Genomic DNA, 17,163 nt, shown 5'->3' on the forward strand with positions numbered 1-17,163 from the left:
ATCTAACATTCATTGCTTCAATTTACTGTCACACACTTAGCACTGCTGCAATTCTTACACCCACATCTCACAGCCTGTCATATTGCCAGCAACATCACCCAAACTCAATGTACCACTTACTGATACAATTATCTCTGCATTGCAGGACAAGTTTATGCCTAACTTGTTTATGCCAGCTAGGAATGGACATGACTGCATGTCCTACCCCTGATGGAAGAGTTAGTGATCACCATCAGTGGAGCAATCATCACTGAGGCCATATCCAGCAGCAAGGCTGCAAGGATGGAAGACTGTAATTTCCTTTTAGGTAATTCCTTTTTCTCACATCTCATCGCTACTTATTTACAACTGAAAACAGTGTATTCATGCTCCTCTTGTTTCCCCCATCTTCCTTCACCACAAACTTACCTTTGTGCCTTTTCTCTTTCAGATACCCAACAACGACAAACTGGTCAAGCAATGTTGGAAGAGCAAGGAGTAGAACAACAAGAAGATGCTGATGAAAAGAAACACCATCAGTCATTCACACACACAGCCACCAGCTCAGATTCTGGTATAGCTTACACTGTTGAGGATGGGTTAGAAGCAGGGTTTGCATGATGAACCTGAAGCCAGTGCAGTGGTGAAGGATTGTATGGGTGTCAGCTCACTGAAGGGGAATGACTGTGCGTGCATTTTGCTGCAGAGGGCTCAGATGAACAATTTGAGGTGGATTATAAGAGGCTAATGGGTGTTGACAATAAAATGCTTGGTGCATCAACTGGCCTATCAGGTTGTCATGTCAAGGAGTATGGAGGAGTCGAGCACCAAGGCTTTGCACAGGGCTTTGCCCAGGGCTTTGCACAGGGCTTGGGGCTCATCCTACCCAGCGTAGAGGAGTTGACCATGAAAACACATGCAGAACCAACCATGATATAGCATCAGATAGGTTTTGTCTCAGCTTCCATTGAAGCACAAACAGAAACCATCCAATATCTGGATGCTGCTATGGAAGTTCAGACTCCTGTCATGTAAGGTCAGATTACTGCTACAAAAAGGTTGCTGCAGTAAAAGCTGTAGATGCAAGCACTCAAAGGGACCTGCATGATGTCACAGTAATCAGTAATCACAGATTGCTGCAGAGTTACCTCAGGGGAGTGGCTTTGTGGAGCAAGAACCTGCTGTCCTCTCTTAGGAGAACAGCAGTTGTTCTCCCACCACTGCCCATCTTCCAGTCCCCTTGCCATTGCCTTTCAACTAGCCAGTCTGCTTGGACTGTGCTGCCTATGCCAAGATGATGTAATCCAAATCCAGACCTTCTTCCACTGGTTGTCTTGCAAGGGCATCTGCAGATTCCCTTACTGAAAGTCAGCAGCCTTCATCATTCAGCCACTGAGGTAGCACTGCACCACAACAGGCACAGACACAAGGAAACTAGGCACTAAGGGAACATACAAGAGTAATTAATTCATGTTTGCATGTAATAACGGCATGGTTTGATTTACAAATTTTATTTGGGTTTGTTTTAATTTTTTTAATAGATGGACACTGTGATAATCAGTTACAGAGGAACTTACAATATTGCACAATTGGTGAATAGGTAATTTCGGTTGCATTTGCTGGTATCACAGTTGGGTGAGTTAGTCCTGGACAGTCCAGTCAGAAATGGGATATCCTTCCCTTGTGTGTGTGTATTTGTTGTGTTGACACAAAAGCAGATGACACAGCATACTGCTGTAGAATAAAGGCATTGTGACTGCTGCTAGGATACCAGGCATTGACCCCCATATTGTTTCACATCATCCAGACATCGAGGGATCGAAATTCCTTTTGCTTGTGGGAAATCAAAGTTGGCATGCAATGCTGGCAAAAAGATGTGTGTGTGCAGTCAATGGCATCTTGAAACATGAGGAAATCTGCAATCCTCTCAAAGCCACATGTTCAATCCAGCTGTTTCTCTCTGACATGAGTGAATCAATTGTGGTCAAGCTTTCTTGGAATTTAGAGCCTCAGTGATCTCAATTATGGATTAGAGATGTTGCAATTTTCACTTGCTCCAACTGAGGGAATCCAATGCATAAAAATTCATGTCACTGTCACCGTCATACCTATAGCAATACTGTTCTCACCCAGCTCTGAGATTGCAGCTGTAGTTACAGCAGGTGACAGATTTCAATGAGGATGTCCTTACTGATGTCTGATACGATATTCCTTGCTGAGACTGAGATAGGAGAATGGCTCCCTGAACACTCTGCACAGATGTATGTTCTTATGTTCTTATGTTCTTATGAATATAAAAGTAGGGAGGTCTTGCTGCAGCTGTATAGGGCATTGGTGAGGCCGCAGCTGGAGTACTGTGTGCAGTTTTGGGCGCCGCACCTGTGCAAGGATATTTTGGCCCTGGAGGGAGTGCAGAGGAGGTTTACTAGGCTGATACCGGAGTTGAGGGGGTTGAGCTATGAGGAGAGGCTGAATAAACTAGGCTTGTACTCGCTAGAGTTTAGAAGAATGAGGGGAGATCTCATTGAGACGTATAAGATGATGAATGGGATGGATAGGATAGAGGTGGAGAGACTCTTCCCGCTCAAAAAAGACAGTAGGACTAGGGGGCACAGCCTCAAGATAAAGGGGAGGTGGTTTAGAACGGAGTTGAGGAGGAACTTCTTCACTCAAAGGGTGGTGAATCTCTGGAATTCTCTGCCCGTTGAAGTGGTGGAGGCTGCCTCGCTAAATATTTTTAAGAAGTGGGTTGATGGGTTTTTGATAAGAGAGGGGATTAAGGGTTATGGGGAGAGGGCGGGAAAGTGGAACTGAGCCACAACAGATCAGCCATGATCTTACTGAATGGCGGGGCAGGCTCGAAGGGCTAGATGGCCTACTCCTGCTCCTATTTCTTATGTTCTTATGTTCTTATGTAGCCTTTCTGTTGAGAGTCCTTCCCTCCCTTCACCCTCTTCCAGAAGCATGTCCTTTACTGTGTTGCCTCTGCCTCTGTTAATTTTCTTTGCCATGCTGTGATCTAAGGGGAAGGCACACCAGTGCACCCATACAAGAATAAGTGCTTTGTGCACCATCCTTGGAGTTAAGACTTCATTATGTTTCACACTCATCCCTCTAGACCTCAGCAAAACTTAGGAAACAGCAAACACTTAAACAATCACAGCAAAAAACAGTAGAAATTAATCAGTAACTAACTTGAAAGAAGTTCATAATCCCTTTAACTGGTGGGTGGTCCTTTCTGTTGAACGACAGTTCAGCTGTTCTTGTTTAAGAAATAATTTTAACTGGAGCACTGACGTCCATAATGGCAGTGCTGATGTCAAATCAGTTTTACATGCATGCTAATATTCTTAATGAAATGATGTCCAACACAGATGGGGGGCCATTCTTCAGCCAAAATGGCAATCATAGCATCAAAATGCCAGGCACAAGGAGCCAAAGTTTGCAGTCAACATTTTTCTTAGCAACGGTTTAGGATTTTCTGTATTTCCTTTTTGATATTCCAGAAATCCATTTGATAAAGCAATACATAGCTTCTATTGATCTCATTTTCTTCTTAATAGGCATAAGTAATACCACTTCCCAGCAATTTGAAAATTGTGTTGATACTTTTGCACCTAAATAAAACCTGCAACATTATATTTATTTTAATTTTATTGTTATACTGTTAAAAAATACCTTTTGCTTCTATCAATTTATCAAATTCAATGTCATAATCTTCATCATTACAAAATTAGCATACACCATTTGAACTGATGCTGGAACTATCTAGTTTTCATGACCACAAAGCAATCTTTTCAATGATTAATTCATTTATTTCCGATGCAATTTGACCAGACCAAATTGAGCATTAATTACTTTTCATTCTAGTTCCTAAATACTTCTAAACTAAGAGATTAAAAAAGATATATAATCTCATTCATGCATAGATCAAAAAGTATAAGGAGATTCAGGATAGAAGAGTGACAGACAATTAAAAATTTAACGAAACTTAGTGAGGATAAAAGTCCTTGATGGGATTGCACCCATATCTAATAAAAATTAGGGAAGAGATAGCAGATTTTATAGTTCCAGAGAACCAGGTTAAATTGACTTCTATATTTAAAAAGGAAGGTAGAACAAGTACAGAGAACTATCGACCAATAAGCTTAATATTGTGCTGGTAATAATAATAGAATATTTTCACAAAGATGTAATAGGAAAAAATCTAGAAACTAATAAAACAACAAAGAATAGTCAGAATGGATTTCAAAAGGGAAGGACATGCTTGATCAACTTTATTGAATTCTTTGAAGTAATAATAGGAAGAGGAAGCAGGGCTAATGCAACAGATGCAATATATATATTACCAAAAGGCCTTCAATAACGGAGGGAGCAATCTTGAGCCAACTCTTGCTGTCCGTGGGAAGGCTAGCAGGTGCTCAAGATGCGGAAGTCGCAGAACTCTCCAGCGAGATTGCAATTTTGAATCTTCCTTGCTCCTTGTTGGGGATGTCATCAGGTCCATGCCCATAATGGGCATAAACCTGATTTACATATATTTTAATACATTTTAATAAACATGCCCCCTCACCAGATATTGACACCCACCCACTGCCCCCCCCCCCGCCAACTGTATTTTCAAACCAGGCCGATGGTTCATTCAGATGTGAACCTGTCATGGAGATCCCTCCATGGGCATAAAGGTGACTACAGACCCACCGAGGGAGAGGTACATGACCAGGCACTGGCAATGCCCAATGGCACTATCCCTTGGCAAAGGTTAGCCCCATGCCAACCTGACAGTGCCAGTCTAGCAGTACTAAACTGGCAGTGCCAACCTGTGCCAAGGGCCGGAGCCTAGTGGAAGCCTCATGGCGGGGGGAGGGAGAATTCCTTTATAAGTTGCAGAAATATGTGTTTGTGAAATAATATGAATATAGGCAAGAGTGAGATGGTGTATTTTGTGGAAGAATGAGGTCACACACTCCTTGTAAAACAAAAATCAAAATAGGGTAGCACAGGGGCCTAGATGTACAAATACAGAAATCACCAAAAGTAGTAACACATGTTAACAATTGATAGAATGGAAAAGCAGAGAGGTTATGTTAAATGTATGTAGATCCTGGTTAGAAATCACTTAGGTGTGCACAGTTCCCATATTACAAAAAGAGTTAGTTGCACTACCAAAGGGGAGTGAAAGATTTAGGACAATATCAAAGTTGAGAGGTTCCACCTATTAAGAAAGATTGAATAAGCTGGGGCTCTTTGGAAAAGAGAAGACTACATGGGGTATTTGTCCTTAAGATGACAAAAAAGTGTCTTTGCTTTTGAAGCATGGACAAAAATTATAAGATGGGTGAGATGGAGTAAATTCTGGGAATTCAGGAGATACCTCTTTATACATGAGCTGGGATCTTCCGGCCCTCCCTGCGGTGGGTTTTCCCAAGGCAGAGACAGCTAGCCATTGGCTGCCAGAGTGATCTTCTAGTCCTGCCAAAGTCAATGGCCATTGGCGTTGCTCACTGGCTGTGCCACCAGGGAACCCATTTGGCAGGACCAGAGGATCCCATCAGTGGGAAGGGCCAGAAAATCCTGCCCATGGAGTAGACAAAACATAGGTAAGCTACCTCAAGTACATGAGGTAAGAACATCTATTCTAGAGGAAGTTGGTTAAATGCATAAGGGAAAAAGAGACAAAGAATATGCTGATGCAATCAGATGAAGAGCGTGAGAGGAGACTCATGTGGAGCATAAGCTTTCACATAAACCAGTTGGACTCAGTGTCTATTTCTGTGTGTACGTTCTCTGCAATTCTTACGTAAATGGATCTTAAGATAATATTAGTTGTCAGTAAACCTTTCCTATTTTTTCAGAATCAGTAGACATGAAACCATGTTTAGCTTTATATAGAAAAGTTAATGGTTTTATGAAGCTGCACAACAACTCTTGGTAGAAAGCACATGGGACCTGTGTGGATGGATGTGTTTGCATGGGTTAAATTAAGGCCCTGTTATGTGAGTTTATTGTTAGAACATATATAGACCAATCAGGAAAACACTTGTGTCAAACAGTACCTTCCTGAATTTGTGAACAGTCTACTTTCTTCTTACAGCAGCTGCAATCCTCTGTTTGATTTCACCCACAGATGATGCTCTCCCTTTTGATGGATGCAGTACTGGTATGAAGGGTAAAGCAGAGGATCCAGCATTGTTTGAGGCATTAACATTCACTGGGATCCCAGGCATGCCACTCAGTTTAGTCCTGCTGTTGTGAGAGGGACTTCTTTGGATCTTATGTGTCTGGCTCCCTGCAGGTGAGGAAGAAGAGCTAAGACTTCCTTGACTAACTGAACGGTGAGAATATGGAAGTTCTCTACTCAGTCTCTTTAATTCCATCAACTGTTCCCGGGCCTGGCTTAGAGCCTCAGTGAGTTCATAACGTTCCTCACATTCCCTACGCACGGTTTCTTCAAGAAAGGTATTCTGCAAGTGGGAGCATACCAAGTCATTATTCACAGAATATTTGTATAAATTATACAGAGGTGCATAAATTGAATTGCAAAAAGGTATTTGTGAAACTTGCAAAAGACATTCAAAAAGATTATCACTGAAATGAAGAAAAGCCAACTACTATTAAATTAGCTGTGCCTCTCCTCTGAGGTCATGTTTATTACTACCTGGCCTCCTCTATCTTTGGCCACTGTCTTCCTCCTCAGAGGAGGTCTCCCTGCTGAATAGTCAGCACCCATCTTCAGAGATACAAATTGGGTTGGCACATGCACTGAGGGTGTCAAAGCATTGACAATCTCAGAGAGCTGTCACAAGACTGAAATGTCCTGAAACACCAAACAAGGTACACAAACCTCAAAAGGAAGCAGTGTGAACATTCACAATGCTCTAGTGGAAGCCCACACAAAATTCTCAATAACTCCAACCAACTCATCTGGCCTTTGATCCTCCTATTATCCCACCATTGAATGATAAAGTGGTAAAAGCGGTTTGGCCACCATGTTGTCCATGTGCCAGGCTAAAATTTGCATAGGCAATGTGAAATGCAGGTCAATGGGAGATTTAATCCTTGAAATCAGCTTCCTAATTGTCAATGGGCACACATCTGATTTGCACTCGTGCCCACTGACCAGAATCTCATGGTGACATCAGGAAGTTCGCCCAATGTCTTCTCACATGATTTCAAGTGCTTTCAGATTGGACGCTCGTCTGCCTGAGCAGCGCAAAATTCTACACAGAATTTAGGGGGATTCACAGGACTCCCTGCAGTGTGTTTCCCTCAATGAGAGGTGGCACGCTATTTGCTGGCTGCAGGATATTCTGGTCCCGCCGTTATCAATGGAATTTCCCATCGACTGTACCCCGCACAGAAGTTAACAAATGAAATAATTGCCTCAGTTAAAGAATAATAACATATTCAGCCATTAATATTATTGACATATGCTTGAAAATGTTGAATTTCCAAAAGAGCTGGACTGGATAGAACCCTGCTAGAACTTGGTTCTGCTCCAAATTCCAACTGCCAGGTCATGAACAATTGTGCCAAAAAACTGCCTCCTCAACCAATATCAAACTAAATTATTTTACTACATGCTTATTTTGCCAAGTATTAGGTATAAGTCCATTTATTTAATGAAGGTTTATTAAGATCTAAAGAGAAGTGAAGGAATAAAGAGCCTTTGTGTTACGAATAAGAACATTATTATTGTCCTCTTCTGACACACGGCACTTCCATTGATTAGCAATAGAAGACAAGAACACAGGGGCTCGAACCTGGAACCTGCTGGGTCCATGTAGCTCAACTACTTAATGTTAACTTGTTAAACAGTTAGGCCTTTGTAATAATTATGTGGATATGTACCTCTTTTTTGGCCTGGTCCAGCTCATCTTTTAGCTGCTGTACCTCCTGCAGTGTTTCTCTTATCTCTGCTGATTTCTGCTGTATTTCAGTCCTCAGTTCCTCAGTCATGGATCCCACTTTGTCTTGTTCTTGTTTTAACTTTACCTTGAGCTGAGAGATGACCTTTTCCAGATTAACTATTTCACCATCTTTGGAACGCTCACTCTCTATTAGTTGGTTCTGGGTATCTTGAAGCTTTTTCTTCATTTTGTTCACTTCCAACTGTAATGGTTTGGTGGCATCACTGATTAAATGAGGAATCTAACAAAAACATTCAAAAACTTAATTCAGATTGAAAACTAGTTGCGGTGATTTTAAATACCCTATTTTTCAACATTTGGATTGTTTTATCCACCAATTTGTAAAATTAGTAGACAGTTATAATAATTTTCATTATGAATTCTAAAATGCTGACAACCAACTGTATTTTAATAAGGACAAATGGTTCTACTTCCTGCTCAGCATTTTGTCATATAATTAAACTTTATCTTCAAATGACAATAGAAACAAAAAGGTGGGCTTTTACCATTGGAATTATTTTGCAATTTATTTTATTATTTTTAACATATTTGTGAAGAAAGATTTCAAGTATGACGTCCAATTTCTACCATCATTGTAGAGCTCCTACAATATTAGGGGAAACCTGGAAATGACCCATAAGGGGATGAGTTGGATAGAGTCCAGAATAAAACAATTGCAGGTTAATTGTGAAGGAAATGAGCACAGTGAGTTTGAAGGGTTTCACGTATCCTGTGCATTCTTATGGCCCTATTTTCCAAAATAGGTCTGAAAATCTGACAGCTTAATATCCAGGACATATGGGTAGTATCCATATTTTGTCACAACTCACAATGATGCTCTTGTGTTTCACTTTATACACAGGTTTTGCCCTTTCATCATTTTAAATACTATTATCCATAGCATGAACAGAATATTTCATGTGCTCTGATTTAATGGCATTTAATCAAAGGGACATACATGGGTTAAGTAAGTGAGTGGGCAAATACTGGCAAATGGAGGATAATGTGGGCAAATGTGATATTGTCCATTTTGGCAGAAAGAATAATACTTATTATCTCAGTAATAGATTGCTGAACTCTTAAGGTGCAGAGCGATCTGGGGTGTCCGACTGCATGAATCACAAAAGGCTGGTATACAGGCATAGCAAATAATTAGCAAAACTAATAGAATGTTATTGTTTATTGCGAGAGAAATTGATTACAAAGTAGGGAGGTTATGCTTCAGGTTATGCATTGGTGAGATCACATCTAGAGCATTGGGTACAGTTTGGTCTCCTTATTTAAGGAAAGATGTAAAGGTGTTAGTGTTAGAAGTAGTTTAGAGACAGTTTGTTCTACCATTACCAGGAAAGGATGAGTTGTTTTATCAGGATAGGTTGAAGAGATTAGATTTGTATTCACTAGAATTTAGAAGAGTAAGAGGAAATTTGATTGAAACCTTTAAGAACCTGAGAGGTATTTGCACGGTGGATATGGAGAGGATATTTCCTCCAAACAGAGAATACAGAACTATAGATCATTGTTTAAAAATAAGGCATCACTCATTTAATTCAGAGATGAGGAGAAATGTTGGGGGCGATTCTCCCAGCCCACTGCGCTGCTCCAGCAGTGCAGCAGGCCAGGAGACATTAGTGGGAGCCATTTCATGGGCTTCTGGCCTGTGTGAGTCTCCAACACTAATATTTTCAGCATCATCAGCTCCATATGCATGAGTCCTTGTGCATGAGTCGCAAAAACCCAGCTTGCAGGTGCAGCAGGTGGTCAGGAAGGCAAATGGGATGCTGGCCTTCATAGCGAGGGGGATTGAATATAAAAGTAGGGAGGTCTTGCTGCAGCTGTATAGGGCATTGGTGAGGCCGCAGCTGGAGTACTGTGTGCAGTTTTGGGCGCCGCACCTGCGCAAGGATATTTTGGCCCTGGAGGGAGTGCAGAGGAGGTTTACTAGGCTGATACCGGAGTTGAGGGGATTGAGCTATGAGGAGAGGCTGAATAAACTAGGCTTGTACTCGTTAGAGTTTAGAAGAATGAGGGGAGATCTCATTGAGACGTATAAGATGATGAATGGGATGGATAGGATAGAGGTGGAGAGACTCTTCCCGCTCAAAAAAGACAGTAGGACTAGGGGGCACAGCCTCAAGATAAAGGGGAGGCGGTTTAGAACAGAGTTGAGGAGGAACTTCTTCACTCAAAGGGTGGTGAATCTCTGGAATTCTCTGCCCGTTGAAGTGGTGGAGGCTGCCTCGCTAAATATTTTTAAGAAGCGGGTTGATGGGTTCTTGATAAGAGAGGGGATTAAGGGTTATGGGGAGAGGGCGGGAAAGTGGAACTGAGCCACAACAGATCAGCCATGATCTTATTGAATGGCGGGGCAGGCTCGAAGGGCTAGATGGCCTACTCCTGCTCCTATTTCTTATGTTCTTATGTTCTTATATTGGAAATCGGCACGGAGCTGATTTCAATACTGAAATTGCTATTTGCACCTCATTAGCTGACCCGGGACTGAAGTCTCTGGGCCCATTAGCATCTCTCCCCCACCAGACCCCACCGGGAGTGGTACATTGGGATTTACTCCTGCTCCCCACTAACGGAGAACAGGCAGTTCGACTCTGTTGGAGGAAAGAGGGGCCATTGAGGCCTCCTCAGAAGGTCGGGGTAAATGGGGGGGTGGGTGCCTCTTGAGCAGTGCCAGCCACTGCTAGCTTGGCCCTGGCACTGCCAAAGGGACAAACTGGCAATACGCAAAGGGCACTTTGGCATTCCAAGGGGGCGAGGCCTATAGGGGCAGGTCAATTGCCGGGGGGGTGCGATTGGTGGGGTTGGGAGGGTCTGGTGCTGCTGCCACTCTGCATTGGGATGAGAGGGAGAAGGAGGGAAAGTGATTGGAGCTGTTGGGGGGGGCGCAGTTTAGGGTCGGTCATTGGGAAGGGGCTTAGGACTGAGCCAGGGCAGTGGGCGCGGGGGAGAGGGAGTGTCGGTGAACTCAGGGCTAGCCATGGGAGGAGAGACATCAGTGCTGACCTGGGGAGGTCCAGGAGTCTCACAACACCAGGTTAAAGTCCAACAAGTTTATTTGATAGTAAACCCACAAGATTTCAGGGTTTGCCCCTTTGTCAGGTGAGTGGAGAGTTCTGGTCTCAAAAGTTCTGGTCCAGGAGGCCAGCAATGGGGGTTTGTGAGGCTGGCCAGCCACCTAGAGGTTGGCAATGTGGGGCTGACAGGTCAGCACATGCACATGTGCAGTGGCTCACTCAGTGCTATGCTGCTGACCTCTCAGGTGGGAATATGCTCCATCCATAGATTTCCAGAGTGAGTCTTGCTAGGGCTCTCTGTGACGTACAGCATGTTGGAGATTCATTCTGGAAATCATTCTAAAAAAAACAGCAGCATTTACTCTCATTTTCTTGCAAGTTGGGAACTTTTTTTGGAAAAATCCCAGTCTTTTCTTCAGAGGGTCATCAGTCTCTATTGATATTGGAATAGTGTAGGTTAGGTGGGCTTTAGATTGGTTTCACAGCGCAACATCAAGGGCCGAAGGGCCTGTACTGTGCTGTAATGTTCTATGTTCTAAGTCTGCGCCAACTTTCCAATAGAGCATCCCACCCAGGCCCTATCCCCGTAACCCCATGTATTTTACCCTACTAATGCACTTTTTTCTTTAATATGCAGTTTAGAAAACTGTGCTACACAACAGAATTATATTTGTTAGTAGTGCTAGCTAGACTTTTTAGGGGTTTGCTTTTCAAAGATTATGTAATTCATGAGACTAATTCCAAATCTGAAGATCGAATCCAACAGATCTCAATAGAACACTGGGGAATAAAAATTCAGCCTCCATTGGGGTCAACAAGAAGCCAATGCGCATGTTTTGAAATCTGCATTTCTGGCCTTTATCCATATTTTTCAGAATGCCGAGATGAGGAGTTACAACTGGCTATTCCAAATTTGCGGCCCTCATGATTTCCTATCGATCTGTTCTATCATACATTGGGGAACTCCATATTGCTGATAGTACAATAAAATCCTATCAAGGTCACAGACACATGTTAAGGGTTTCCACTGGATAGTAAAATGTCAGTATATTTGTAGTTTATTTTTTAAAACATGAAAATACTTTAAACTAAGCTCTCCCTTTGATTTACTGTCTCACTAAAGCATTCAATTTCTCACATATCCAAAATCAATCCATTATATTGCTACTTTACAAACTTTAACATTTTGATATTATATTCATAATCCAAAGGTCTTCAGAATGTATTTTATTTCCATTGCAATTACAGAATTAATTAACCCATGTTTCACTGCAAATGGTTTCATGTTACAGGACTATTGCTGAAAAATGAGACACACTATCAATACTTTCTTGCACTTATTAAGACAGATGCAAGAATGCCAAATTTCAAAGGGAACAAGAATTGAGACTGTATGGGGAAAGGGTGCTGATTGAATTTTTCATTCGGTATAAACTGCTGCTCCTTTTGAAATTTGACAATCTTGCATCTGCCCTAATGATTGAAAGATGAAAAGTTTCAATGGCATGTCTCTTGTTTCAGCAAGTTCTGCACTACCAAGTGTCAAGAAATTGAGATAGAATGAAAATGTAGGAATCTAATAATTGACAATGTGTTCTGTTGGGTGCATGAGTAAAACAGGACAAACATTTTTAAATGGAATTTTAAGTTTATTTAATTAGTGCCACAAGTAGGCTTACATTAATACTGCAATGAAGTTACTGTGAAAATCCCCTTGTTGCCACACTCCAGTGCCTGTTCGGATACAGTAAGGGAGAATTTAGCATGGCCAATGCACCTAACCAGCATGTCTTTTGTACTGGGGGAGAAAACTGAAGCACCTGGAGAAAACCCACGTGGGCATGTTTTATATACACATATATATATTTATAAGTTGTAAGATCATAGCATTTCAGAAGCATTATAATCTATCAGAAACCTTTGCCTGAAGCGTCTTATGTTCTTCTTTGTATTTATTTATTAGTTCCTGCTGGTTTTGTCTCTCAGTATCCATTTTAAACTTTGCCTCTTCCTTCATCCGTAGTACTAATTCCTTAAGCTCTGTGGAGTGATGCGCTTGTTGCTTGGATAGTTCTGCATCTATCTGCAGAACAATAATGTACCTGCTTAATGCTCAACATCACATCAATGTAGCTTTCCCTTAAAAATGTTGTCAAGGCTTTCTTTCTGCTAGGAATGTAAAATTTACTCAAAAAGAGGAAGTTAATTCAAATCAACACATACTCTCCCTTCCTCCTTGTAACTTTTGTTTCTGGATAAAGACAGATGGACTGACTTTTGTTACTGTTACAAGAGCAGGTTTTAGCTTTTTTAAAAGTCAATGTTATTACTGTAGCTACAATCAGTGGTGGTGAGAATGAACTTTGCACCAGGCCTTCTGCTTTTCAGTCATTAATTATGAATCAGCAAAGGGCTTGTCAAATCACATGGCAGAATAAACAATGATTCATTTGTCCTCTGTTTTCCAATGGAATTGAAGCTCCTGTGCCATATTTAAATGGCATCTGCACAGACATTCACTTACTCCAAACCGGGTGTGTGCTGAAGGTCTAAATCAGCATGCCTACCAAATGTTCAAAACCATCTGCTGCACTCTTCAGTGAGGCTTCCCTTTCAGGGAAGTTGGGAGATTCTCTTTCTGAGGGACAGGAACAGAAGTCTAAGGGTTAAAATGCACAGTAATGTCACACACTATCAGCAGATGGGACAACAGCACTGCATGTCTGCCAGCCACTTTAAGATCACTGTCTTATGTTAGATCCTGCACAAACAGCATCTTTATCTCTTACTGGAGAGGACTAAGCACACACAGCAGGCGTGCATTCTTTTGAATTGCTCTTTCACCCATATTGCTCACAGGCAATCCATCTGTCTTTATCCAGAACAAGCTCGCCCATAAGCAGCAAAAGAGGATACTCCGGAGCTGAGGAGCAGGCCGCATTGCTGACTAGTAAGGACAGAAATCATTGCTGTACAGAAGGCAAGATTGGTCTCCCCAACAAGCCACTGAGGCTCCATCCAATATTCACTGACAGCTAGCAGACAATGACTAAATTACCTATAATGTAGGATTCAGCCTAGTCAGTCACTAATTACCTGTTTTCTCTATTGCAGCTACCAGCAAGAAAAGGCATAGGAGGTAGTATTGCAGCATGTGCCTCAGCCCCAGCTGCCTGTCCACTTCCGATGAGGAAGTAGGGGATTTTATTGACTAGTTGATAAGGTGTAAATTGGTTCCCTTCTATTCAACCTCCTCAGTTGGTCACAACAGAGATTTAGGTTTCTTTTTATGAGGATATGCCTTTTCTGAATTCAAATGTATTTAAATATTTAAGCTGTGAACAATAAGGAGCCAATCAAACAAGATTTACGAGTCAAAGAAAGAATACTTTTATTAACCACTTGGCTAGTCATTACATTAAAATATAAAGCCTACAGAAGAATTTTTGTCAATCACAGCAGATGTCTATGAAATAATAACTGAACAAACACAACAAGACAGAGTTTCAAAAACGATGGCCCAAATTTTCTGTCTCCAAATTACCAAAGACCAGACGCATGATGGATGATGCGCATCAGGGCCTCGCGAAGGTCCTGATGAGTGGATCTACGTGGGAATTGCCTGGAAAGTTTAAACACCCAATGTGGGCAATTCACCTGCTGCCCAGGAACCTGTGCAAATTTCTCTGACTCTTAATCAGAATCCAAGACTTAGAATGAATATGCATGAGTTACTTTAACGAGTTTAGTTTACCCAGCAGATGTTAGATCTAACACACGGTTAACTCCACAACCAACACCACCGCCCCCACCGATTATCCCCTCGAACACTTGACTACTCCATAACCCTCCAGCTACTCCCGATCCATGCAATCACTCCTCCTGACCAACAAATTACTCCCCACAACTAACGCCGTCTATTCCCAAATCACCCAACTACCCTCCCAACCTGATCCAGCTAACCCCCTGACCATCTAACTACCCCAACCAGAGCCACTTAGCTCCTGACCACCCCTTGAAAACTTGACTATCTCCCCCTGCAAGTATATGTGACCTGACTAACCTCTGACCAGACTTGACTACTCCGCATTCACTTGACTAACTCTCCCAAACATACTATCCACTAACCCATCCATCCATCTTATCCACTTACCAAATTAAACAAATTACCCACTCACCCACACACCCAATAACTCATCCACTCACTAACCGACAGTCAAAGACTGGACTTTTAAACTTACCTCAATATGGCAATTAGTGTTGTTAAAAAGGGGGCACAGCACATTTCTTCTTCAGCCAGGATCAGAAAAAATGTGCAATAATACTAGGTCATGAAAATATTTGTGGGCAGAGGCAATGTGCACAGCATTGCCAGAAGATTCAAGCCATGATCATTTGCGCAGGCACTTAGAAAAATATTGCCATCTCCAAAAGACAAAGGTGATCCAGAACGACCACAGTGTCTGTGGAGCATAAATACTTGGCCACATAGTCCATGTGTAAGATATCAATGCAATAAACTGTGGTCTGCAGAACCCAGGGTGGCCATGGGAGCTTCCCAGAGTGTTTGCAGTAGGACAGGCTCATTTGTACAATCTGAAAAATGCTGCAGAAAATTCTGGAGAAGCCAGCCTCTGACTGGTTGGACTATGATGTGGAAATGCTGGCATTGGACTGGGATGGGCACAGTAAGAAGTCTCACAACACCAGGTTGAAGCTCAACAGGTTTATCTACAATTACAAGCATGCATGAGGATGGCCTCAACCGGGATCTTTGGTTCATGTCACACTGTGTAACCCCCACTATTTGGCCTAGGCTTGCAAAATCCTACCAACTGTCCTGGCTTGAAACAATTCACACCTCTTCAAAATGTGATTATCCCTCTCCCCACTCGCACTGTCTGTATCTGTAAAGACTTGATTACCTATAAATAAACACATTCCAACCATTCTTCTTCTCATTCCAATATGTAATTATCTTGCAATTGTGTCTATGCCTATATATGCCGTGTTTGTGAATCTACCTATCCACTCACCTGATGAAGCAGCAGCATTCCGAAAGCTCGTGATTCCAAATAAACCTGTTGAACTTTAACCTGGCATTGTGAGACTTCTTACTGTGGATGAGCTAGTAAAGCACAAAACTCAAAACTCCACATCAAGACAAGCATCAACAGCAGAGTGATAGGAAAAGCAGGCTTTGGAGAAGGAGACCAGAGCAGGTCTCATTACAGGAGGACCAGAGCAGGCCTTGGGGCAGGGGGACCAGACCGGGAGCTAGAGTGGACCTCAGAGTGGTGGACCAGAGCAGAACAGGCCTCAGAGCATGAGAAAGAGGAGTGAGTGCATGTGTGAGAGAGAGGGGGACAAGTGTGTGAGAGAGCGAGGGGACAAGTGTGTGAGCGAGGGGGATGTCTGTGTATGTGTGAGATGGTGAAAAGAATATGTGTGCATGTTTGTAAGTATGTGTTTGTGAAAGAGGGAGAGAGAGTGACGTGTGTTTTGGATTTGATTTGAGTTATTATTGACTCGTACTAGTTTACAGTGAAAAGTAGTGTGTGTGTGTGTATATGTGTGTGTGCGCGAGAACTGAATACGCATGTGTGTGCACGTACGTGTGCATGTGTACATGTGAGGGAGATGTGTTTGTGAGGGAGGTGAGTATGCGCATGTGTGTGTGTATGCGAGAGAGGTGAATGTGCATGTGTGCGTGCATGTGCACGTATACGTGTATGTGTGCACATGAGGGACTTGTGTTTGTGTGTGAAAGGGAAGTGAGTGTATGCTTGTGTGTGTGTGTGTGTGTGTGTGTGTGGGACAGAGAGGCCTGAATGTCCAATATGAGAATCAGCTTTCCAGCATCTCTTCCTATGACGAATGACAAAAGGTTACTTAATTTTTTTAAAATAAGTGAACATTTTAGATTACTCACTCATATAGTGGGTGCTACTTTCAGCAGTTATTGTTAAGGGGCCATGGGAGGGTGGCTTGGCCAGGAGTTAGTGCAAGAGGGGAATGTAGCTGGCGAATGTATTTGTGTCTGTGTGCCTCTTCCTCATTCCTAAAATATGCATAGATATAGCTAGAAGAGACTTCTTTACATTTGATTCCTGTGTTTGCATTGATTCAATGGCAAAAAAGGAGCCTTGACATGACGAGAATGCTTGGCGTTCTCTGATGTTCTTGGGAGGTCACTAGGGGTTTTGCTGCTCGAAAAGTTTGGGAAACCCTTTTCAATATTATTC

General features: G+C 42.3%; 1 protein-coding gene across 2 annotated transcripts in view; it reads right to left on the reverse strand.

Annotated features, from left to right (window-relative positions):
- Window positions 1–4,711: 4,711 nt before the first annotated feature.
- lekr1 (Leucine-, glutamate- and lysine-rich protein 1) overlaps window positions 4,712–17,163 on the reverse strand; it is a 190,211-nt gene continuing 177,759 nt past the window's right edge. For both annotated transcript variants that reach the window (XM_080185588.1, XM_080185587.1), the window contains 2 exons: window positions 7,831–8,130; window positions 4,712–6,443 (listed from right to left, as the gene is read on the reverse strand). In XM_080185588.1, the coding sequence (XP_080041714.1) occupies window positions 6,057–6,443; window positions 7,831–8,130 (687 nt within the window). In that variant the 3' untranslated portion in view covers window positions 4,712–6,056. The remainder of the gene's footprint in view (window positions 6,444–7,830; window positions 8,131–17,163) is intronic.

Source organism: Carcharhinus amblyrhynchos, chromosome 3 (genome assembly GCF_965287045.1).
Source record: "Carcharhinus amblyrhynchos chromosome 3, sCarAmb.v2.hapA, whole genome shotgun sequence".
NCBI classification, from domain to species: domain Eukaryota; kingdom Metazoa; phylum Chordata; class Chondrichthyes; order Carcharhiniformes; family Carcharhinidae; genus Carcharhinus; species Carcharhinus amblyrhynchos.